This window comes from Trematomus bernacchii, unplaced genomic scaffold (assembly GCF_902827165.1).
Source record: "Trematomus bernacchii unplaced genomic scaffold, fTreBer1.1, whole genome shotgun sequence".
In the NCBI taxonomy this organism is placed as follows: Eukaryota; Metazoa; Chordata; class Actinopteri; order Perciformes; family Nototheniidae; genus Trematomus; species Trematomus bernacchii.
Genome location: NW_022987828.1, coordinates 11,472,876 through 11,498,869, shown reverse-complemented (window position 1 = coordinate 11,498,869; position 25,994 = coordinate 11,472,876). Strand labels below are relative to the sequence as shown.

At 39.0% G+C, this 25,994-nt stretch overlaps 1 protein-coding gene across 1 annotated transcript; it reads right to left on the bottom strand.

Annotated features, from left to right (window-relative positions):
- Positions 1 to 867: 867 nt before the first annotated feature.
- On the bottom strand, positions 868 to 25,856 carry pgbd5 (piggyBac transposable element derived 5). Its single transcript, XM_034152658.1, has 7 exons — positions 25,235 to 25,856; positions 19,509 to 19,939; positions 15,142 to 15,276; positions 11,771 to 11,945; positions 8,643 to 8,840; positions 7,235 to 7,340; positions 868 to 6,576 (listed from the first exon to the last, which is right to left on the bottom strand). The coding sequence occupies exons 1-7, from the start codon at positions 25,605 to 25,607 to the stop codon at positions 6,381 to 6,383; spliced, it is 1,614 nt and encodes a 537-aa protein (XP_034008549.1). The 5' UTR covers positions 25,608 to 25,856; the 3' UTR covers positions 868 to 6,380.
- Positions 25,857 to 25,994: the final 138 nt, after the last annotated feature.

The following is a 25,994-nucleotide window of genomic DNA, read 5'->3' as shown; positions in this document are numbered from 1 at the left end:
TACAGCTCAATTTATTGCTGTTTGGTTAACACTCAAACACTGCCATCTGTACAGAGTCTCCCTTCTTTGTGGTTACAGTAGAGCCATTGACAATGTTGCTTTTACTAATGGCTTCTACTACGTTGATGATTTCCCTAACATTATCTTTACTATCTTTATATTTAGCTGAATCTGCAGGAAGAGTAAATTAAGTAAATCTGTCACAGTGATCCCATGCAACATATTTCCTTAAAATTAGTATTAGTTTCCATTTTTGGTCAGATGTGATGTTTTTGTATTGTTACTTTGTGCTGTTAATGTATTGCGGAACTGCAGTTGAGCACACATAATGCTAAACTTGACTTTCAAATTATAGTAATTTAATTTTACAACACCGTATTTTACTGTAATCTGTCTCACAAACCTGTTAATGAAGCTGCTTCAGTTATTACATTACTTTACAGACACATTCGATTTTTTTGTAGAAAAACAATAATATTTCATTTTCTTACATGGTGACAGTCTGCCTTTATTTCATTTAATCTCATTGCAACACTCTTCCTTCCCAGCATTTCGTTTACATATCACAGCATTTTATTTATAAGGAATTTAGTGAAATGTATATGATGATGGTTTTGTTTACGTCATTTTTTAGATCAGACTCTCTACAGTATGTGTGCTGCATGAGATTCATCAATGGGATATTCCCATGCTGTGTCTTCATACAGAGCAAGTCTAACAAATGAAATGCTTTTTAAAAATCACAATCCCTGAACACAACACGGGAACCAAACCAGGAACATTTCTTAGATGCTGTGTGTCAAATACAGAGCTTTAATAAGAGGTGGGTGAGACAGAATACAGTAAGTGTTGGCTGCTGAAACGCTGTCAAGTTTGACACACAATGTTTATTTTATTCTTTAGCCACATATAGCTCATGTTGTAGCCGTGACAGCTTTTTCAAACCAAATGAAAGACACTCACAGGGGAGCAGAGAATGTACTCACACACATCACAACAACAACAAACACAGCGAGGGAGCTGTGCACAGCAGAGTCATTCCTTTATAGTTCAGTTTGTCGGTCAAACAAGGTGAGAAATGTCCTAAAGGCCCATAATTACCTAGCACCAAATACTCAGTGTTGCAAGTCATCCTTGTGAGTTAACTGACAGGTTTAGTTTGGCGCTGGAGGCGAAATATCACTACCATCAGAGGCTTGGAAAACATCAGACAGGCTTTTCACAATCTCTGCAGGTTAACCAACAAGCAGTTTTTATAGTACCAGCACATTTCAACAACAGACAGCACCAGCAAACCTGTTTTTTTTTTTTTGGGTAGTCATTTTGTATCTTATGAGTACACAGGGATAGTTTTGTCCAATTAGGGACAATGTGAAACTTGTTGGTCAGAAAGGTGAGGGAATTGTGTTCCTTTCCCATATGTGTATCTTATTTTGAAGTCTCTTGAAAGTTGTATTATAGCCTATGTAAAGTAAAAAAAATCAACTGATAAAAGTTTGTTTTGCATATGCATAGTGTTTATCCAAATCAAGTCTTACATACACTCCCTATTGGAGAATTGAAAGCAGAATTGAAGGCTATGGTGAATGTTTGCTCTGGAGTAATATGCTTTTCCGCTTTAATGGAGAACCAACATATGGCGAGTTTTAATAAACACACATTTACACTACAACCTTGTACATCTCATCACCGCACACACAAGTTATTTGGTCCAGCATACACCACTTATCTTACACAAATGATTCCACTCACGTTAACAATACATGCACATACAAACATACTTTGGGCGCTTCTCTGAAACTAGATAACACTTCAGCCCTCAGTACTGAACATCCTGCAGCAAACGTTACAAACTACAATCATATGTACAGGTAAAGTTTGCTTTTGGTGCCTGGTAACATTAATATTTCTGAAATGTTATTGGAAAAACTGTAAGTTATATGACCCTGGTGTTAACCTTTGGTTGCTGATCTCCAAACAACAACATATCTAACTCTACTATTACTCGTACAATGGTTTGAAAGCACCTGATAAGGCTATAGTAGTACATTAATGTGTGTTATTACTATTTTTGTACAGCAGTTAGTTATGAAGCCCTGAGGTCAGCCATTAAAATTGTACAGTTAATTACTAATTAAATATCTTTACACACTCTTATGACAACTGTCTCACTCACGGGATATAAACACAGACAGACTGTACAGAGGATTCACACTTAAACACACAGAACCGCATACATCTTATACAACACTGCATTTCTTTACCACAGATCAACTGACAATGAGGGTGGTTTATTTAATCTTCTTGATTTAGGGACCGTCATTGGTCGGACAAAACTAATATTTCTGTTATAGCAGTTGCTATGAGAGATCAGACACCTCTGCTATTTGTGAAAAGGTAGACAATGGAGAGAAAAGGTCCACACTGTTGTAGCAAGACATATCAAAGTGAGCTTTTGAATTGTTGGTTATAATTTGTTTCAAGGCCATATTTGTCGATTTGATGTTCTGACTGTAGGGGGGCTCAACACCTGTTCTATTAAATTGCACTCTATGGTTAACGCAAAAAAATCTGCTGTCAATGATTTCGCTTTTTATGGGGAGGTACATTTATCCATCGAACAAAGACAAGGTATTTAAAAATGATTTATGTCTGTGAGATACATTCAAAGCTCATAACAAAGGATGCAGTGTTGACTCCAGTGGCACTGTTTATGTGGAAATGTGAAATATCACTTGAAGGGAAACTTTACAACTAGTACAAGGGCATAGGGCTCCATAACACATGTTCAAAACTCTACTGTGAAGGTGTTTTTTCTCTCTAGTTTCTATTTTGTACACCATGCAGGACAGGATTTAACCATATTACATGTTTTAAAAATCAAATCTCTTCTTATAATTTAAATTAACATAATTTAATACAACACTGCAATGAGGGAACAATGAGCAGAAAAGGCACTACAGAAATATCTGATTCAAGACTGATCAATAGAGCCAGCTGCAGAGAATAATAACTTCAGAGTTCAACCTGAGGATTTAAAATGAAGCCATGTTTTTTTATTATCTATTTCTGCTAAAACGCAACCCTTTTTTGAGCTAAATTAGCTAAAGCATCACAGAGGAGGATCCTCGGCCTTTCTTTTATGATAGGGGATCAAAAGGGAGGCAACATAAAGCTGCTCACCTCGGTCTGCAGTTGGGGTGATAACGATGTTTCCATATTGGCAGAAAAACTTCAATACTACCCTCTCACACTCATATATAATTTGTTGCAAAGTAACCATGGCCTTGCAAAATCCCTGGTGCACGATCTCTTCTCATTTGTGGTCTGAGCCGAGCGATATAAGGACTAAAATCCTGGCATTCATAGGGTGTGTATGTGACACCTGCTTATGTCCAATTTTGAAACACTTTTGACACACTCTGAAGGAAAAAATCACCCTAGGATACTGTTGAAAGTTATATGTGCCTCACCATTTTGGGACGCAGTTCAGGTTTATTTGCTTTGAGGAGCTTCATTTTATCATTCTCAACTTGTCTCGTCTTCAGTTATGGCACCTATGCATCTCACTCAGAACACAAATCGCAACAAGGCCTCTTCAGGTTAGTCTCGATGGAGAAATGAGTTCCTCTGCTCTTTATTTAATGGATTTTAGATCTTAGTGATTATTGATATTAAATAAGTCAAAACAATTCTTATATTTAATATCACTGAAGTTACTTTTGACAAATTCTTTGCGAAACATCACGTTTGTTATTGGGAATATGAAAAATACCATTAAAGAGTTGTTTTGCGGAAGAGAGCCATCTAATTCTACTAATATTCACCAAGGTATTAAGTTACTCTTTTAAACTGAATTTAAGATTTTTTCAGCAGTGTGGATTTTTCCTTTATTCACAAACAAAGGACATTTGCAGTCTCACAGACAAGAGGTGTTTCTAAAATTGCAGAAACACCTGTTCTTAATTTCGATAATACGATCTCATCAATTTTATACTAAACATCTGTGTAATTTGTGGACGTTGATAATATCACGTCATAAAACCACAGTTGACAAACACAGGACAGGACGGGGGGGGGTGACAGTGTTAGTGTTAGGTGAACAGTGATAAGACACAAGAGCAACAATGACAACAACAATGCTTTGGATTAGTGAAAAAGTTAAAAAAATCACAATCTTGAGTCTCAGTGACAGAGTGATAATGGACAAACACTCAGTGCAATAATTTGTAAACAAAATATACACATACATACTTCACCTTGTACTCTAGATCTAAAGTGGAAACGTTTCTGTTTTGGTTATAGTCATTAATTTTCAGTCTTACCTCATTTTTTTTTTATATACTCCATTTATCTATGTATATTTACAGAACTTATCAATCCATTTTTTAGAGCGGTGGATACTACCACAGGGTTCAAAAGTAAAAGGATTATCTAGTAAACATGTTGCTATACAACTCTCCTCAAAGTGCACGACTGTGATTGGAAAGTGCATGAGCCTGCCACCATCATCTCACTGTTATATCTATTCACACATCGAACCATGCTGATTAAGCAAGCACACATCAAAACCCTTCAGCTAAAATCTTCACAGCGCGATGCCAGCACTGCAATAACATGTGTACTGCATGACACGTTGAATAAAGCACAGTGGACTGCGGATAACTCATTAAAGCTACAGACAGCAGTGTGGTATATGGTCCGAAGACAGTAAGTGCAATTTAATCAGATAATAAACGCTCGCCTCTCCACTCACACTTCCATTGGCTGGACGCGGGCTGGCAGGTGTAAATCTGTGACTTGGCAAGAAATGGGCTGCTTGAAGAAATAAATGTTTCCTTGCTTCCACTTCTGAATAGAGACATAAGATAATTCATGAATAATAAACAAGATTTCGATTTTTTTCTTGCAATTGTTATGATAAATAACATCGATCCAGTTCTAAATTCATGTGTTACTTTCTGGACTTCCTGATGAGATTAGGGCACACATAGTCTTCTATTTACATTAAGATTTGTTTTTTTTTTGGGACAGCTTGTAAACCACCAGCTATTTGGGTTTGGGTTTTTTCTTCCTGTACACAAATCTTGCCAACCAATTTTGTCCAAAGCTCTGCCCATTCGGCAAGATTGTACTTGTTGCTTAGCAACACTGGCTTATATAACATCAAATCAAGGCGATTTTGAGCTTGTTGTACCATGCAAAGCACAGTTAACTACTTGAGTAATTAAACAGACCAATTAGAGTTTGTCTGTCTTAGAAAGTGTTGATTCAGAAGTAGATTGCAGGTGTGGCAGTTGGAACACGTTCTTTTTACAAGAGAAGTTTGATATTTGTATTCGTGCTCTTCTCACTGGTTTGAAGTAGGTGGAGTCACGTATTTTAGAGCATCCATCAGGATTTATCAATATTACTTTATGTTGTCAGTCCAATCTGATAAGTCCACAGGAACAACAGACTAGTTGAGAGTTTAAGTGTTAAACTCTTAATAAATAAAACCTAAGAATGTTTTTGTTCTTCAGTCGAAGATATTGAACATCATACATATATATGCAAAATTGTATCCAAGTTCTTTAAAATATATGCAAATAAAATCTATTTTTAAAAACTTGTTTTAAGCAGGAGGGTATTTACACTGCTGTGTGTGGCTTTACGTCACCTGACAGTCTTCCTCTAGCGAGTACAGTATGCAGCAACACGATACATCTGGGTCACAATAGCCGTACATTTACATCCTCAGGCTCAACGTCGAGCACACAAATGGCAGTTCCACTTGCTAAATACATACACACACACACACACAACCAAAAAAAAAAATCCAACCCACCTCCAGCAGAAATCATTTTCACACCAAACAAGAAAACATCACAATCCAGATTCTTTATGCATGCAGCGTGTGAACACACTATAGTCCTGGTTTACTAAGCTCTTGTTTCACGATCACAGGTGTTTTTTTGCAGAGTTTACATTGAGATACATGCAGCCTTTTAGCCTGACAAGTTCATGTTTGAGCCTTCACTCTTTGATAAGAGTAAAAACTGGAAGCTGACATCATTTAAGGTTGAATTGCTCCTTCATTGTTCCCGTCTGCATCTCTGCTTGTGAAATAGCTCCTGGTGACACATCCTTAGTACATTTGTGTGGTTAAAAGTTGCAGTTGAGGCATGTGTAATGTCCCATGGCTCATTATTCTGTGTACAGTGCAGCTGTGTGTTAATGAATATTTACAGTACCACCGAAAACAACTAGCAGAAGAGAGACGTAGACTTGGCACTGCTTCAGTATTATCACATAAACACAGACTGCAGAGTCTGTACAACTGTTATGAAGTGTAAGTGTGTGTTTGTGTGTGTGTGTTTCTGTTGCTGCCGTCCTCCTCCTCACTGTGTGGGAGAGCAGTCGTCTAAATCCAGCAGCTCCCTGACCAGTCTCTCTCCAAACTGCGCTCGGCTGTAGCGTTTAACCGTGTAGGCATCGGACATCTTGTAGAGGATGTACGCGTTGTTGATGGCGATGCTGATGCTCAACCAGAACACCTGCTGCCAGGTCTTGTTAGGCTTATGAAAGATAAAGTACCTTTGGGAGGAAAATATATATTTTTGCTGAACAAGTGTCAAGAAAACATGATAATGGCAAGTCAATTCTTATCAATAAAGACCTCAATATGCGGCTGATTACAAGCAGGGGCAAAACCTGTGTTTTGTGACATGATGAATGTACTGTAACACTGGCAAAAGAGCTATTTAGGTAACTGAGTATTGTCAGTTCAAAGCTAAGTCTATTGTATTGCTATGACATTCCCGAAATACCGAAGAATTACAATTTCTGATATCCTTCAATGCCAAAAATGCAAAGGAAAGATTGAGAAAAAGCAGCAAATCATCAAATTGGAGAAGTTGAATAGTATTTTTAGCTTGAAACATATCTTAATCGATGTATTGATTGTCAAAATCAAGTATGGTCAATCAACTAATTGAGCTCAAATAAAATAAATTGTTATGAGGTAACAACCAACACATTTTCATTCAAATACAGCATATTTCTCTACGTTGAGTCACCTTGGTCACCTTAAGCCAATGGTCATAACAGAACCGGTAAGGATAATACAGTATATGTTGCTTTAAGGGAAGTATGTCATGTTCCGTCTAAAATAGGATTGATTTAGGCAAGAAAGCAGGTAAAATGTTACACGGTCACATTAACATAATAAATCAACTTGCTATGCTGCACATACTTGCTGTACTTGTCGTCATATTTGCAGATGTAGCTGAGGTGCGCCGCAAAGGCCTCAACAGCCAGGGGACAAGTGATCTCCCCACTTTTCCTCTTAATGATGATACCTGCCACAAACAAACACAGCACAAAATGAGAGTGAGACACAGACAGCATATCCCACTGAGGAGACTCGTTTTCTTAAGACTATGGGGCCAACTGAAGGGGAGAGGGAAGGCAGCGGGTTCATTCATCCTCTGCTCCCTGCAGGGCTGCTTTGTTTACTCAGTAATGGGTCTTATTCACAGCAGGAAACGCACAGGGGAAACTAATAACATTAACAATGGCTCCGTTCCATTGGAGTCGCAGTAAGCCGTGACAGTGAGCCAGCGTGCACGATAATGGGGACATGTAAATGTAAATGTAGCCATTAATAATGTTAGTGGTTACACGTGTATAACTAATAACATTTCCTACATGACTGAATGCTCCACTGTTATTGGTGTTTGCTTCAGATTTGTTACCAAGGAAAACACATCAGCTGTTCTTGGGTCAGATTGTACGGTGCAAATGTTGTACCCGAATAGTATAATGACCCACTATTATGTTGAGACTCTTCTCTAATTTACCTCCTTGACCATAACTGTCTGGCAAAATCCCTTCCAAAGGAGAATTGGGGCAAGAAATTCACGTTGGAGTTGCAGAATATACTTTATTTTACATCTCATCACCTCGTTAAGATAGCCGTGAACTAAAACCAGACTTTTTTTCTGATGCGTCTGTATGTATCTGACTGAGTTTAGGAGTCGCGTTCAGACATAAATTATATTATGAAAATCTAACATTCAACTTGTTTTTACTCTTGCCAACGTAGGATAATTTTTTTTAATTTGCAGTGGTAACTGTTATAATGTAATGTGTGTCATAAGAAGAAAACAATTGTTTTATTTATAAGCCTTATTGATTGTATTGGAAACTCCTTTAGTTCTCCTTTTAGTACAGAGTGAACATCACTTGCACACACACACACACAGAGGGGGGAAATCAATCATAGATAATAACAGTTTAATTGATCTGGGGCTTGCCTTCCACATTCGTCATTCAAACAGATTGCAGCCTTTCAACTGAGTTTAAGACCGAACAAAACGCTTCCAGCGAGGGTGGATTAGAGAATATCATGATCCTTCCGCTCCTGGAAATGGATTATCATGGATTAGAAGCTCTCATTGATTTTCCCTGACATGAATACTTAAGCATTTGCCAATTTCACCTGATGGTAACATCCAGAGCTGACGGTAAGCTTATTTTCACTGAAAAACTTGTGCACTAATGCATATTGTATGTCTCCTGTCAGAACTAAAAGCCTTTAAATATTGATGATTCAGTGAGACACATACACCTTTAGTTCTGGGTGCAGGAGAGCAGTTTACCTTGTTTTGTTGGGGGATAAGCGTTGGTGAGGAACCTGAAGTGTCCCTTGTTGTACCAGCTGATCAGCGACATGCTGCCCTTCATCATGGTTCGTGATTGGCCGCGCTGCGCTGGCGTGGAGCTGCACACCAACATGTTCTGTGGTAGACCTGTGCAGTCACTCTTCCTGGTGCTCAGCAGGCCACAGCAGTAGATATCTGGAGAGGGATCAACGCAAAGACATCTTAACATCTGTACGAATCACTTTGTAACACAGAGATATTCTACTAGTATTTTCACAGATGTGAGAAACATTTTGTATAGGTACTTATTTAGTATGAATACAACACCAATTTAAGATTAAATGATTAGTAAATTAACCCATGAGTCGGTAAACATACAAATTATTTATTTGGATGATTAGTTCATCATTTGATATTATTTTCCTGAGGATTGCAAATAATTCCTGATTTCAACTTCTCAAATCGTTGCTTTCTTTTATAATTTTTCCATGATATAAAAATACATATTCTTTGAATCTTTGGTCGGGCAAAACAAGACATCTGAACATGTCAACTTGGGCTTTCAGAAATTGAAATGGCAATTTTTTTCTTAGACTAGTTTGTGATATTTAAAGACCAAATTGTCATCGATTAATTAAATAAATAACCAACAATTCGGTGGAAGAAATTCAAGTAATATAATTGTTAGTTGCCCTAGTAACATCAATGATAAAAAGTGTTCATCCTTAACTGAAACAATAGTCCATTAATCAATTGGGTAGATGAAGGAGAGATAATCAGCAGTTATTTGGATACTTCTTGGCAATTGCAGATTCTCAGATTAGTATTTGTTGAGTTGAACCACAACTAGGAGAGCAAACTCGTGCAGAGTGCTTATCTCTCTCACAGCTGTACTCTCTTATTTTCATATGGCCTCTGTCCTTCCCTCGTCTTTTGTCTTTCCACCCATTCAATTTGTTCATTTCTTGCATGGATGAGCAGTGGCAGAACAATCATGTGGCTGAGTGCTGCTGATTAGTTAATGATCTCAATTTGGAGTAAGATTTGTATCTGTACAGTACATTTTTGTATGTGTGCGTGTGCCCAGAGTAAGTGCTTTAGAGATGATTAACTATGCTCATAAATCCAGGATGACAAAATGGCGGACAATGCCTTCAAAAGCTCAGGACAGATTTTTGGCTGAATGCCTCATGGTAGCTAATTATGAAGATAAATATTGACTTGATCTTTTAACTTGTTTTTTCTTTTCTTGGCGTACTGCGGCTCTGCCCAATTGAGTTTAAAATGGCTCGTCTCTAATTGTTTAGCGAAAGAGCATTTGTGATAACGGGAATGTAAAAACTTGCCCTGATGATATCGTCAAAAGAGTCACATCTGTTATGTTGATTGTTTTTTCTCTTCCTCCCCTGTTCAGTCATTTTGATCCTTTTATGGCATGTTGACATTGTCCCGTATCTGCTATTATTACAATAGGGGTCACTGAAGAGTATCTAAATGTGACTCGCCCTAACCACAACAGGATTATAATGTCTTCATAAAATGTGCCTTTGGTATAATGAGCATGAAAATCAGAGCTCTGTGGAAACAATCTTCAAAGATGAATTATCAGCATGAAATATCGCAATTTGCTCCATAACTGTGTGTCCTGTATATTAAGTAACAGAAAGACAGAAAAGCCTGTATGGATTCAGAAGTTCTTGTTGTCAGGTGTTATACAGTAAATGGTGTCTTATTAAAGGTGGGGTAGATAAGTTTGAGAAACCGGCTCGAGATCGCTAGAATTTGAAAATACACAACCGGAGAAAATCTGCCACTTCCTTACAGAGCCCCTCCTCCAACACACACGAACGCGCACATGACCAATGAGGGCACGAGATAAGTTTGTGCACAGATGGAAGGCTGACAGGCAGGTAGGCCATCCAGTTATTTTAGCCGGGCCGGCTAAAATGATTGGTCGTGCTTTTTACAGTATTACGGCTTCCACAGATGACATTTTTTTATGGATTTTTTGTCAAAGCACTTAAGATATTCATTGCTATCGGGATGTTAAGAGCATTCCATGGAATATAACAAAAAGTGTATCTCGAGCTGGTTTCTCAAACTTACCTACCCCACCTTTAACATTTAACTATACACATGTTCATTATCCACCTTTAAAACAAGCAGTAATTGTAATGAAGAGAACATAATTAAAGACTTTTTCTAAATCACTTCCTTTTTTTACTTCTCAAATAATAAAAAAATACTTCCCTTAGAAACTGAAAACTGGAATAATGTTTGTAATTTGGTTTGTTGTTCCTGAAGTTACTGCAGATATTTGCTTTAAAGTGTCTGCTTTTTCATAGCTAAAAATAAATCAATAAAAAGCAAAGTACTTCTAGCTGAATCTCCCTTGATGTATTGCGCTTAAAAAGACAATTAACAGTCTACAGCAGTGCATCGCAGGATGGTTAATCTTGCAAAGAAAAAAAACATCCATCCCGACAAGTCCCTAAGTTTAAGATTCAGTCGTCAAGATGAATTATTCTTAAAAGAAGTACAAATTATCAATGAAATCAGAAGAGTGGCAAATTGCTTGGATTGTTTCTTAGGAATTACATGTAGACATAAGGCCTGTTCTTTACAATGTCAAGCATCTTTCTTAAAACATTTTAACTGGTTTTAGAAACATTTAGGTCCCAAGCTGTAAAACAAAAGCATAACATGACAGACAAATACAATACGGTCTACTATCGTATGTTTGCATTGCCATATGAGTCATGCTTGTGCTTTTACACACTCCCCATGTGATTAAGATGTTTCACTTGGGGCACAAGGACAGATGTAGAAAGAAAAGTGAATCATTCTGACTGCATACTTTAGTGCTGTGAAGTCAAGTTTGAAAGGGAAATGCAACAGTCTGTCTTCTCTTAAGTGTTTGACGCTTTCGTCACAACAACACTTTTAAGACAAACAAAGTATTATGGTAGTACGGAAGATCGACTACACTCTGTGCACCAAAGCAGAAAAAGGTAGAGGTTGAGAGATGACAGAAGAGGAGAAGGAAGTTAGAAAACAAAAGGTGTTTTATTTAAACAGTATTAGACAGACCAACAGATTTCTGATGTTATAATTTGTTTGTGTACCTTGTTTGCTGAATTCGGTGAAGAGTCCGAGGCTGGTGATGGACGGCCCTGTGAAAATAATGGTGTTCTTGCCAGAGATGTTCTGGCAGAGCTGCTTGGCCACCAGGCTGTGGAGCTGAGGCTTATTCTTCAAGGTGGCCAGACAGTCTGTGGCTTCCTTCAGATGCACTGAGATCTGCAGCGTGGGCAGAGAGAGGCGACACTTCGATAAAACAGATATAGAACCAGCAATCTTTATTTCAGTTTTAAGCACCATTTTTATTTTCCTCTTGATGAGAAAAATCTGCAGCTATAAGTCTTCACTCTCTGCAAAGCTCCTGTCCTCACATTTCTTTAAAAAGCCAGTAAAAAAGACAAATATGCATTCTCTGGTTGCACCGGAGAAAACAGTAGATTTTGCTGGAGAAAAAAACTGCATTGGGGATGGTTCATAATAATATGCCAAAAATGTATGGTAAATATGCAGTTTTTTTCCTTTAAGGCAGCAACCATGAATTGCATGCCTATTTGAGTCCGGAGTGATGTCCCCCTTCCTTTCTCCCAGCATTTTTCTGTTATCTCTCTATGTTTTATGCTCTCATACAGGCTTAACATTTCCACACAGAAAATTAAAGAATCACATTTTTGCCTGATGTTGGAGCAAAAATAAAGCTCTGTTGTTCTTCCCTTATTTCCCTGTGTATTGTGGGGTTTCTCTGGGGAGTTTTATTTATAAATAATTGATTGAATTTGATTAATGTACACTTCTGGAAAACATGAATGTGCTAAGCTAATGTCTTCTGTATTCTGTCCAATACGGTTTACAGTAGATACTGAAAGTAGGGCTGCTCGATTATGGCAAAAATCATAATCTCGATTATTTGGGTCAATAATTGATATCACGATTATTAAAAACGATTATCCATTTACTTTGAAAACATCCATTTATTGAAAAAAAATGTGAACAGTATGTTTTAAACAGTCGATTACCCTGGACTTTAAGTATAATTCAACTGAAAAACCAATACAAAAAATTATTTAAAAAAATTAAATTAAAAAATTAAAAATAAATAAATAATCGTTTTATTTTCGATTATGTTGTTTTCATAATCGTTGCAAGCCAAAATCGTAATTGTGATTAAAATATGCTGAAACTGAAAGCTAAGCCTTACCATGAAAGATTCCCAAACTATCTCAAAACTGTTAGAGGATGGCAGAACTATTTTAAGAGTGCCCACTGGAGCTGTGAATATGAATATTTCATGACAATATGGCCAGATGTTGTTGTGATATGTTGCTCTGGATCAAGGCAGACTGAACAATACTTCTCAGCTCAACACACTGATGCCTTTAAAGACCTCCAGATAAACATTGGCTTCCAAAGAAAGTCAATATCAAATACACAAACAAATGTCCATCCACAGTCCAGTGTCCTTCTTGAACTCATATTCCTGCAGTTGCTCACGAGTGGAACAGCATTAGCCTGATTAGCCAGCATCTACGTCGAGCCTTTAGCTATTACACTAAGTGCTCAGCGTGTGTGCGTGTCTCTATATGTGTGTGTGTTTGTGTATTCCTGTGTGGTTCACTGGCTAATGGAATCTCATTGATTCACTCCATTAACTCGTTTTATTTCGTGGATTTTTTTCTCCCTCGACACAATTCATTTAAAGAGGGAAGATCTCAGTGCAGACACACATCAGCGGGCTGGTAAAGACTGAGCGACGGCCAAACCCACAGTCAGTGTGAATGTTAATGCTTATTTGTTAAAACGATGGGATCATGGGTTATGGGCTTCTGTGATGCTTATGCATGTTTTACACAGTGGATTTGGGATGACAAGAAATATTATAAATTGTTTTATTTTACTTGATATAAAGGAATGATAATACAAAATGTAAAAGGAACAATTTAAATTCTGCTCGTTTGGTCCCCTCTACACTAATGTAGTTCTGGACCACATCCAGACTAAAGAAGGACTTCTCCTGCAGCGTCGTCTGGTGCCTGGTTTTTCTATTTATAATCCTCTGCAGTGAAATGCCTTTTTTTTTTACAATTATGTATTATTGTATTGCTGTTTTCCTGCCAGATTCCTCTAAAAGCCGAGTAAAGTTTGTCATTGGGCAGGTCATTCTCAAACCTGAACAAGAGAGGCTAAATTATTCTCCTGACCTCATACAAGTATCATACAAATTAATGGATTACTGTTTACTGCTCACTGAAAGATTCAAAAATATGTTCCCAAAGTCCACATTCTGTGACACTTAATTAAAATGTGAATCTTTAATTCAAACCAGGCATCAATAACCTTGACACAAGATGAGAAATTCAAATGTTTTAAACACTTTTAGGGAGACAAATATCCTTTAACAAGAGATCAACACAGAAATATAGGATTTATTTTCTAAAAATCTTCAACTTAATAAGAGAACCGCATGATGTGACCAACTTAGACTGCCAAGGCCTCATCATAGATTCATATAAACTTGAAATGCATTTCGAATTTAAAAAGTCTTGCTTTTATAGCTAGAAACCACTGGAGGAAAATGTGTTTTGTAAGTGAACATCCTCTTAGCAGTGCAAACTTATGTGTGTGCATGCTTGTATATTGAGAAAAGTCCCTTTAACAACCTGCATTTGCGGAAAAATGTGTGCTATCACATGCAGTCTGGCCGGGCATCGTGTATCACAAGCTCAGGCTCAGTTAGCAGGTTGTCTCCATCATTTGTCACCAATTAGGAAATTGTTGTGTTTTCTTCCTCTGTAATGGTCAGGTCTGTCAGTCCTCCTGTGTCTCTGGCCTCAGTTAAATGTCTGTGTTACATAAGCGAGCGGCGCAGGACTGGCAGGTTGCAGTAAGGTTGTTAGTGAGCAGAGCAGTGCTGCCTGAGATGTAACACAGATGTAATCCTGAGCCAGAAGCGACTCAAATCTAAAACACCAAGAGAAAAATCTGACAACCAATATTTTTGCCCAGAAGGCATTTCTCACTTCTAGCAGAGTTTGATCATTTAAAAAAAATCAAACCTTGCCTTTCATGCTTGTGAAGCTTAAAAATGTTCTCATTGGAATTCTGATTTTTTTTTAAATTCTTTCTAGTGAAGGCAAATAATTGGCTGAATGAAAAATGATGAAACAGAGACAACCTGGGAATACGATTTGAATTTTGATGATCAAAGATGTTTTAGAAAAAGCCTTTTTGACTTCAGACTTTTTCTTTCATTTCTGATGTAAAATATTTCTACCATGAGTTTTGAAAGCACCACTTTAAAATACCCCCAAAGCAAACTCACAAACTTCTCCCACTTCGATCTTATTACACTCAAATCTGACTTTAAACTTTTCAGTTTTGTGAAAGTTGAGTACACTGAATGAATATTGTTTGCTGCTACCTGACAGATGAATCCGGTGGAGGTACACTGTCGAACCCAGAGGCTGAACTTCCTCTTCTTCCTCTTCCTCAGCTCTCTTTCCGTACAGGTGGTGATGAACACCGGGTCCTCGTCTATCAACGGCTCATGAAGTACCTGGAAACACACAGAGGCAATGTTACATGTGTTTGTCCTGATTTTTATATAACCATGTCAGAAGTAAAGTACACGATGTGAAATAGCTGGCCTTGAGATGGATAAAACGTGTTTTGTGTGAGGCATAATAGCGAGGTTGTGCATGATGTAACGTTACAGCGAGTGTTAGAGAGAGAGAAGGCAGCCAATCGTAACGCTTCACAAGTCTTTTATGTGTTTGGGTGCAATACTGTGAGAGAAAAAACAATGTCCTTGGCAGCAAAACGCGGACAAAACTGAGCAGAACTGTCTGCAAGATCCCTTTAGAAGAATGGCTTTCATTTGTTTTTATTGCTTTATTCGTTGCTTTGTCTTTAACTTTTGCATATTTAATCCGCTTCAGTGTTCTTTTCCGTTTGTCTGACTACATCTTCCATTACTACTTATGAACAAAATAAAGTGAAGACAGTATTTTTAAGGTCTGCTCTTGAGTATTCTAGCTTCAAACAAATTGAAAAATAAATCTAAATAGAGAAGACATGGCTTCGGGGGAAAAAGACTCTCAAAGAAGCAATGAGTGGTTGTTCTGTCTGCTAAACATGGTGCAAGTGGAATCAAATGCAAACAAAATGAAACATAAACACATACAAATACAACGGAGACATTAAAGGTGGGGTAGGTAATTTTGGAGAAACCGGCTCGAGTGTGCTAGAATTTGAAAATACACAGCCGGAACAAATCTGCCACTTCCTTACAGAGCCCCTCCTCTAACACACAAGAACGCGCACATGACCAATGAGGGCACGAGATAAGTTTGTGCACAGATGGAAGGCTGACAGGCAGGTAGGCCATCCAGTTATTTTAGCGGGGCCGGCTAAAATGATTGGTCGTGCTTTTTACAGTATTACGGCTTCCACAGATGACATTTCATTATGGATTTTTTGTCAAAGCACTTAAGATATTCATTGCTATCGGGATGTTAAGAGCATTCCATGGAATATAACAAAAAGGGTATCTCGAGCCGGTTTCTCAAACTTACCTATCCCCACCTTTAACATTTAACTATGTACATGTTCATTATCCACCTTTAAAACAAGCAGTAATCGTAATGAAGAGAACATAATTAAAGACTTTTTCTAAATCACTTCCTTTTTTTACTTCTCAAATAATAAAAAGATACTTCCCTTAGAAACTGAAAACTGGAATAATGTTTTTAATTTGGTTTGTTGTTCCTGAAGTTACTGCAGATATTTGCTGTTGTGGTCATCGATAAAGTCGATAATGATGTTGGTAGAACCGTCAAAGTACATTTTAAAAGTAGGGTGAACTGTGCTGTCTTCCTCTTGATGTATTATGTCCTTGGTCTGCTCACTGTCTCTTGATACATTGGGATGGGTCAGACCAAATAATGAGGAGACATTTTTCAACAGGATTAAAGTATTAGACACATTCACAAATCCAAACACACCCAAACAGGGCATTACCAGAACACTCCCACAAAACCAAACAATATCTTGGATGATTACACTAGCGCGGTAAACATAAATCCTGGCCAAATATTTCCCAAAGACACACACAAACAAATATTTGCATTTCAAATGTCTCTCGGCTCTCCCTTCCTCCAGTGTCTTCCTCCTCCCACACCGACAGGATTTGACTAAAGCTAAAGCGAGCAGTGACCAACAGCTGTCTCCTGCGCCAGGACAAAGAGCGACAACTCATTTCCAATTCAAATATGGAGTAATGGATTTTTACAATGGAAAAATTAACGAGGCTATCTAGCCACTTGATGGATGACATCACCCCAACCATAATGGCCTATTAAGAATTATCTCATCCTGTTGCTACTGCACTAGTTTCTCTTGGTGCCCAGATATTCCTCTACACCGAATCCTAACCGATGAAAACAATGTGGTTACATTTGCACATTAATGCTGCTAGTAAATCATTTGCACAGGTTCACTGATCCTTTATTGGACACAGAAAGGAGAGATATTGATCTATCCGATCACTAGCTGTCTAGCAGTGGATATCTACAACAAAGATTTTACACTTGCAAATCAATACAAAGCAGTGTCAACAGATTATCTCAGCAACTGCAAAACTGCCAGACTGATGCAGAAAAGCATCCTTTTTCCATCGATGTCAAAAATAATCTGACATAACATGCTAATATTCAGCACCAATGCCGATCACTCATATTCACACACATACACACGCACACAATGTTGAATAATGCTTTGTGGCAGATAAATCCAGGTCACACTAACTCACATGTAGATAAATATCCTGCATAGTTCTTGACATTTTTAAAGAATGGAGCTGAATTGATTTGTCGATACAATTCTGAAGTTGATCAACAGAATTGTACAGCTAAAATGGTAATAATCTAAATGGTCTTTGTTATTTAGTTAAAATGCACCCAAATCTATTGTTCCAGCTTCTAAATTGTAAATATTTGTTTGTTTTCTTCTATAAAATCAACCTAAATATTGGTTGGTTTTGGACAGTTGGTAATAGATGGAAATTGTAGTGTCCATTTTACACTATGTTGTGAAGATGAATTGATTAATTAAGAACATAAACAGCAGATCAAACACAAATCATGACATTATCTTCTTCCATTCCTTCTGTGTCAGTCATTACATGAGCAGATAACTTTTCAATCGTCAGGGAAGTACGAGTTTTATTCTGCCATTTTCACTATCTGGGCCCTCTTTCTGCCCCTGGCACAGAAACCCAACAGATAACACAAACTGGCCTAGATACACATGCACCCCGTAACTGCTTACGCACACGCTCTCTGACAAACAGTCTGCCCTGATTCCTTTCAATTTAGTTGTTTTTAGACCCCAATGGATAGAGAGCGTTAAAGTGAAACCCCTTAATTACCTCAAATTGAAATAAACTCATTATTGTTAACATCAAGTTGTGTTAACAAAAATATTCATTGTTAAATGAGATGTGGATGTGATACGAGGATGGCCTTTGCTGAGTTGCTAAGAGCCTGTATTTCCGAATGCATCACAGTACTGGCATCATCTTTCATAATGAAGATGATGTTATAGCACTTATCCAGCAGAAAGGCAATTAATCAACTCCTTCCCAGCAATTAATTACATTTTAACAGCAGGGGCAAAGGCAGCATAAGATCCAATTGGGTGTACAAATAGCCGACCCGGGTGCCCTCCTCCTAACCAAATTCCGAAGATGTCAGGTGATTTGTATTTGTTATCTTCATGGAAGAATAAGCCGAAAGAGAAAGCTCTCAACATTGTGTCCTGACTTTTATGACAACCAACCACATGAGTCACTGCTGAGTAAAATTATAATGACTAATTTAGGAGGAAATAATATGCTATGCATGCCTTTCCTTCTGTGAACTGCCACAACACAATCTTTTAATTACACACATTTAAGCTTGTTTTCTTCAGGTTGAAGTTAACAAGGCTGATGATTGCTTGTGTCTCTCTTTGTGGAAAGAATATGGATTTGATTGATGAGATAACACTTCAATCAGGTTGTTTGTTCGCTGCTCTTTTCAAAACTGTAGTGCTGCTTTTCATCTAGAGGAGAAAGAAAAGTAGGAACTGAAAAAAAATCCAGCCCACCCAAAATAGAGTAGCAAGGCTGGCGCTCCAGTGGCCCAGTTGCATTAATGTGACTGATGCAAACAGTGCAACTGAAAACAGTGAGGCCTAAAGTTAAAAATGACTGCCTACACTTATACACAGGCTTTGTTCAGGGTTTCAAACTGCGCCTCTTTGCAGGAGCTACCTGGTTGCTCTACATGGGGAGCACATTTCCTTTTTCCTTTTTATTTCACAAGCAAATTAGGGAACTCCTAAGCTACTATATTACAATTCAGTGCATGCACATGTATATACATATACCTGAGGGGTAAAACATGTGCTGCTAACAAGAAAACAGTGATCTGACAATGTGTGGCTAATATTTAGACTTAAAAATGTGTCTGAACATTTTGTCTGCTGAAGATGACCTCTGGATATTTCCTCATATTTCTTAGAATACTTAATGAGAAATTAAAAAGGAAAGGTATAACGTTTAATGTCAACTGTGCTGTTAAATCAGTTTGACCTTTGGGTGTTCACTAATAAAATGTAAAAAAAGGTATTGAACGGAGAATCAGTACGAGGAAAAATATATGTAAATATATGCACAAAATAGCACCTAGCTGTCCAGCGTATATGCAATGCTTAGAGAGAAGCAGTCCTGAGGGAGAGAGCACACACCTGTGTCTGTGAGGGTCTGAAGGTGCAGCTGAAGGACTGCTGCAGCGAGTCCAGGAAGGGCTGGATCTTGTACAGGCCCTGGTTGCTCCCCTGTGACGGCCGGAAAGCCACAATGTGGAAATACTTGAGGATCTTCTCAAAGCGCGCCTGGCTCATCTTCAGGGCGATGCTCTGGTTGCTGAAGAAGCCCGAGCTCCAGATGCTGAGCACGGACTCGCAGCGCTGCACACTGGTGGAGGTGACGAAGCCCAGGAAGGCCTTCATCTCCTGGGTTGTGACGGGACGCCAGCCCTCGTCTGAGCCGAAGCGCTCCTGGAACTTCTTGGCATACATGTTGGTCTGGGTGACCATGTTCTGGATGCAGTTATCTGGGACGAAGAGCTGGAAGAAGTCCAGGGCTGTGGCGCTGGACGTCATCTTCTGAGCAGGGCCTGAATCAGGACAGCAAGGGGGGGAAATGATGATATGAAAACAGACAGATTGATAGAGAGAGAGTCCCATATGGGCTTACTCACAGACACAACTGTCACTTAATCCTAGTTTTCAACCTTTGGCACAATGCCTTAGAGACTGACTCAATAAAAGGTTTATTTTTTGACACACAAAATTAGATTTTGTTGAGCTGTCATTGTATATGCTGTGAGGGAAGCATACAAACTGTTTCTTGACAATGTCACTTCATTAGAAAAGAATACGGAGGAAACATCCATTAATAAGGTAGACTTACATCGTATAAATAGTCTTAAAATACAACTTTCACAAAGAATCGCTGTGCTTTCTGATGAATCAGCCACAGAAGTCTTTGGTTTGAATGTCACGCGCCCAGGGCAGCGGTTAGATCATTTACACAACATGACAGCCGCCACACTGTGATCTGTGTCTCAGCGTGGAGTTTCTACGCTTGTCGAAGGTTTCAGTGTCTCGCTGCTTTATTGTTATGTCACACAGTGAGTCAAAATCATGCTCTGATCCGTTAGTCGGGTCAGGAGGGTGCCATGAATGAAAGACATCTGAAGTCATACTGTCAGTAAAGCATCAGCTGACGATAAAGGTTTGTTTAAACAGATTTATTTTTAACCAAAAGATGAATGCATCTAACATAGCAGACATTCAAGTAATAAACAGGGAAACTGGGGTACATTGTAAGGTTGAGCTAATTAATATTTAGTGAAAGGTTAGCTTAAATTGATGGATAAACAAATAATGAATTAATTTATCTTATAGTTATAGAAACAGTTACTTGCATAAAGTAGTGGGTTAACAATTGAAATATTTGAAAGTAACTTTTCTAACTGGTGAAAAAGTTATAAAATATTTGTTATAATTATTATAGGCATTAAGCTATAAGTTATGGCTGCATTCATAAAATAGATAGCTGAGAATAATTGATTAATAATAAAATAAATGGCAGCATGGAACAAGTACTTTCATATTCTAATTCACTAGTTTACTGAGGGGAAGGTGGCGTTTACCTCCCATTTAAAAGCAATTTATCTGCTAGCTTTTAGGTGTTGCATTGAAGCTACACAATCAATACACAATGCAACAACTGGCTTGATGTGTTTGCTCTTGTAATGAATTAGAGATTTTCTCTAAGGTTGTTAGATCCGTGAGAGGAAATGTGGATGTCGAGCAGAACAACTTCAGGGTAAATTGAACAGCACGATCTCATTATCCCTGAACAGCGTAGAACAAGGTTTCTCTATCCATCGTCTCTCCTTTCCTGAGCGGTTACAACCACAATCACGATGGCTTCAGACTTCTAATGTTGAGTTAAAGATAATGTGTGCAGGGTTTAAACTTTAATTGTTTAAACAACATGTGGAGGAGGACAAGAAGAGGAAACAAGCAAAGCACACCCACAGAGCTGATGCTATGCTGAGGCAGAGACAGCAGGAGTGGTGGGCCACGGGCTGAAATCCTCTCATTTGCATTCCATTAGACTTGAAGGCTGTTTGAAAAATCCAGCATGACTTCCCCTAAGCAAGCCACTCCTCCATCAAAAACATCAGACATTCAGATGTAAGGCCAACCGATGCACAGTGACTCACCTCAAAAATACAAACTGAGGAAGAACTCATTATTTGTTACGATAATGGACTGTTTTAATCTGTTCCTCTGTAGATCTACCAGCTGATCTAACCTACATCATGCTGATTAAACGGAATCAAACACTTACATATTTCTTCTTTCAGACTACTAATATTAGCTAATGTCTCTGTAGATAGAAAGGTTCGACATATCAATTTCCCACATTACACAACTCCTGCTACGTTGCACCTACAAACCCAAGTATAATCCCTCATGATGATCAGCTGTCGTAGTATTTCTATTTGCTAAGGGACAAACGTCTGCCTGGTAGAGCTTTTATAGCCATGGATTTGAGAATGAGAGATTAATGTGTTTCGTAGATAAACCCATCCTGTAGACGAAACATGTTTTAAGCTAGCGGAAATTACAGAAAGACCACATGGATTTGAAAGCCATTTCTAATTATTTTCTCAGACGAATCCCAGCTATGGCCAAACTGAAATGCAAGCAAATAAAAATAGTAATATTTTTATGTCAATAAATATATATGGATTGTAAAAATATCTGTATTCTGTTGCTGTGCATCAGAAAAAAGTGTAGTGTAGCAATGCAATGTAATCATTTCAGTCAATGTTCTATCGTACATACTATGAGGATTTAAGAGTCAGCATTTGGGATGAAATAACTCAACAAAATCCTGAAATTAAATTGATGATTGTTTATTTTTTCAAAAGCCTTAAAAAGATGTCCAGATGGCTCTTGTTGTTAGCACTTATTATGATTTCTCCAGTAACATACTGTACGGTACACAACTGTTAGTTATATGTGAATTTGATATAGACAATGCAAACATGAGCATCTGATTTTGATTTTGTTTCCCCTCTATTTTCTTTACTCTTTGTAATTTCTTTAATTTGTGATTAATACAATACAATTCAAATGTAAGTCAACACACCCCTATGAAAATAAGTGATATTACCTCATTTAGTGTTTTCATTCCATCTATGGATATTTATTATTATAAACATTATATTATTTATTATTATTTATTTAATTTCAGCATGTTTTTTGACTCAATGTGTGTCTTATTTATTGGTTTAAATCTCTTTTGGTCTGTGAATATTTGGATGAGTGTGTGTTGTAGAGTCAGAGCCTTCTTGTCAAACAGCCAGTAAATATACCTGACAAGACTTCTATTTTTATACATGCAACCTTCACTGTGTTTGTCTGTGTACATCTTTTTTCAAAATGACTCTGCCATGGTACAAGGCAACAGGCAAACAGGACACACAGACGGAAATATGCAGCCATGCAGAGAAACTGACATATGGAGAGTACCAGTCATCTATTAGACATGCCCAGCAAAGTGAATGAATAAATAGCTCTTTAATTCCCTCGAACATCAGGATAAATTGTTATATAATCTGAGATGTGGAAGTATGCTTCATAATCCTTGGCTTGGGCCTTTGCCTCAACCTCTCAGGGGCAACAGTCTCTCGCTGAGATGAACAAAACACCTCACCTATAAACCTGACCTTGGGCGAACCACATTTTTATGCAAGCGAAAAAAAACTCAGCCGGCTTATAGACATCGCTGCTGGTTAAAAACCAAGGAGGAGCTGCTTCACTGTAAATAAACCAAATCCACTTCCAGTTCGTAAGAAGTTGACTGGATGCTTTCTGACGGTTGCTGATGATTTATGTACGGGGTGCACAGTGTTTAAGGAGGGGAGCTGTCACATTAGCACTGGGACTGTGTCAGCACTGTCTCAGCCAGACAGTGAGACACAGAGACAGACAGAGAAATGGACAGGGAGGCAGACAGGCAGGTGAGAAAAGGGTGGGCCGATAGCTAGACAGAGAAATCCAGATATGTGATAAACATGTCACTGAATCCACCTTAGTGGAAAACCTCATCTAGCTTAAGCAGCTTACCATCCCATGCCATTAAAATCAGAGAAGCATTTTTATGTTGATATGCCGATGCTCAAGATGCAATCTGTCGTTACTGCTACAGCCGATAAAATCAGAGTAAGCTCTTGGTCACTTGAGGTCTGAAGTGAGATTATGCTCCTTTGCTGTCCTGCTTCTATCCAGGGGGGCAGCTCTTTATCATCTTCACCCTGATGCAGGATGGAGAGACCACACCCACACAGGCCTTGTGCAAACAGACACAAACTGTATCCTTAAAAAACAGACCAGGCTGTACAAAGCAAACGGACACACCTGCTGCTTCACAAGCATACAAAGCAGGATAGAGCTGGATGAGTCAGTACAGAAAATAAATCCTAAAGCCTCGCCCAATTACCCTTTTTGGTGCCCAAACTCATCTAAATTTAGTTTGGATTATTTTGGTATTGAAATATAAACCACTCTATATCTGCCCTGTCTCGCAAAGCAGGATTACTGAAGTTAGCTGGATAACCAGGCTGGCTGAAAACAGAGCTGTTCTGGGTTTTGTTTGGTGTCCTGTCCGGTAATCCTGCTATCCGGGCCAACAGGCCAATAACACCACCTCAATTTGGGAGACATAACAACAGTAAACACAATATTTTACAACTTTTATCTGATGTCTTGATCATATCAGGTCTTTTATTTTTAATGTTAAGCCTGAGCCTGCATATATTTTCCTTTTGCATTAAAACAGCTTGCAAAAACAAATGTTTGCATACAACCAATGCAGTTTGCATGATTTTCTGTGGTTTCCTCACCATTTTAACTACAGTCAAATATGTGCTTTTATACATTTTACATGAATGCTGCAATGTGTGTTTCTATGAGCTAAAATGGAGCTTGGTCCATATCTGCTACAGCCATATGCTGATTCACCTCCAATGGTGCCACAGTGCAACATGTCACAGTGGATATTGGATGGCCTTTACACCCATTGCTAATGCTTCACATGAGGCAGACGTGTTTAGAGGGGGCAAATCCAAGCAAAGCCTGACAGAAGGCACTGCACTATACACCCACACCCCCCATTCCCTGATACATATTGTATAGTGTAAGTGATAGATAAATGGATAAAAACTGTTCTGAGAAAGAGACAGTCCGTTTGATACATGTTGGCTAGCATTGGGGTTTAAACAGAATGCTTATCACAAAGACAGAATGAGACAAAAAGAGAGACACACAGACAAAGCAAAAAGTGGGCAACCAAACTTGGAGTGCCTTGTGACTAATGTTAATAATAGTTATGAGTTCTGTTAACTAACTTGATGCCATCATTTGTGCATCTGCATACATAGGCCTTCAGTACACTATTCATTATGCAATGTGTGTTCATATACCAGGAGAGACATCATGCTGATTCTCTGAACTAAACAGCATGTCTCCCTGCCCAGAAACATGAACACGCCCTCACACAGGACAGCATGTGAACCACAGCACCAAGGGGTGAGGTATCAAAGGCTAAGCGTTAGTTATTAACCTGATACATCAATTAACGATGCAGAGTCATGCTTCTCTTACTGTCACTCACTATGCATGCACACACACACACACACACACACACCGAAAATGAAACAAGCGTCCAGTTGTTCCAAAGCAATAGCCTTTTGTGTGCTGTTTTGGCACAATGGCCACAGAAATGTCCTGTCTGACCTGACAAACATGAACATGGACTGTCTCTCCATCACACACACACAATTCATCTGCACATTACCCTATTCGTGTTGTCATGCATCATGTCTCACCATATGTCTCTTTGAAAGGCGGCACCGTGACATCCTGCAGAGTCTCCGTCCAGCCTTCCTCCTCCGCCTGACTACGGGACAGGGCGCCCGGGGGACCGCCGCCCCCTCCGGACCCCCCACGGTGTCCACTGCCCTCCTTATCGCCCCGTTTCTGGTGGTGGTGGTGGTGGTGGTGTTGCGGCTGCTGCTGGTCCTCCTCACCCACCTCGGCTATGTAGTTGTCGGAGTCGGAGTCCCCGGAGGTGCTGTAGAAGGGATTGTCGCTGCTGTCATCCCCGGACTCCCCGAACACATCGTCGGATATCTGCAGGCTCTCGTACCGGGAGCGGGCCGCTTCCAGGAGAGACAGCGCCTTCCGCCCGCACTCCGCCATCTCTCTCTGTATTGATGCTCCCCTTCTCTCTCTCTTCCTCCCTTTCTCTCACCCTTCCACTACAGCAGCATGCAACTGTCACGATGTTGCAAGAGCTTTACCGTGACCGCTGCACCGTCCCCTAACCCCGGTATGAATATGGTCCTGCCTGCTCGCCGGGCTTGGATGAGGAGCCCGGTGTTCAGAAAGCGTGCGGATCCCGGGAGCGCTGTCCGCTTCAAGGGTACTGAAATATTTCCGCCTCCTTGCTCTGCCTATACAGCGCTGCGCACTGGGCACAATTATCGATAGTAGTGGCACAGCATCCGGGTTGAGAGACCAGTGATTTCCCTACAAATACAGCAAATAGAGAGAGTAGTGGCTGCCGCTGCATCACCTGACTCCTCA

Excerpts from the sequence above, each read along its gene's own strand:
- pgbd5 (XM_034152658.1), bottom strand. The coding sequence starts at position 25,607 with ATGGCGGAGTGCGGGCGGAAGGCGCTGTCTCTCCTGGAAGCGGCCCGC. Across the intron at positions 11,946-15,141 it reads CCACCGGATTCATCTGTCAG|ATCTCAGTGCATCTGAAGGA; the intron begins GTAGCAGCAAAC and ends CCCACGCTGCAG. Across the intron at positions 8,841-11,770 it reads CACCGAATTCAGCAAACAAG|ATATCTACTGCTGTGGCCTG; the intron begins GTACACAAACAA and ends ATCCCTCTCCAG.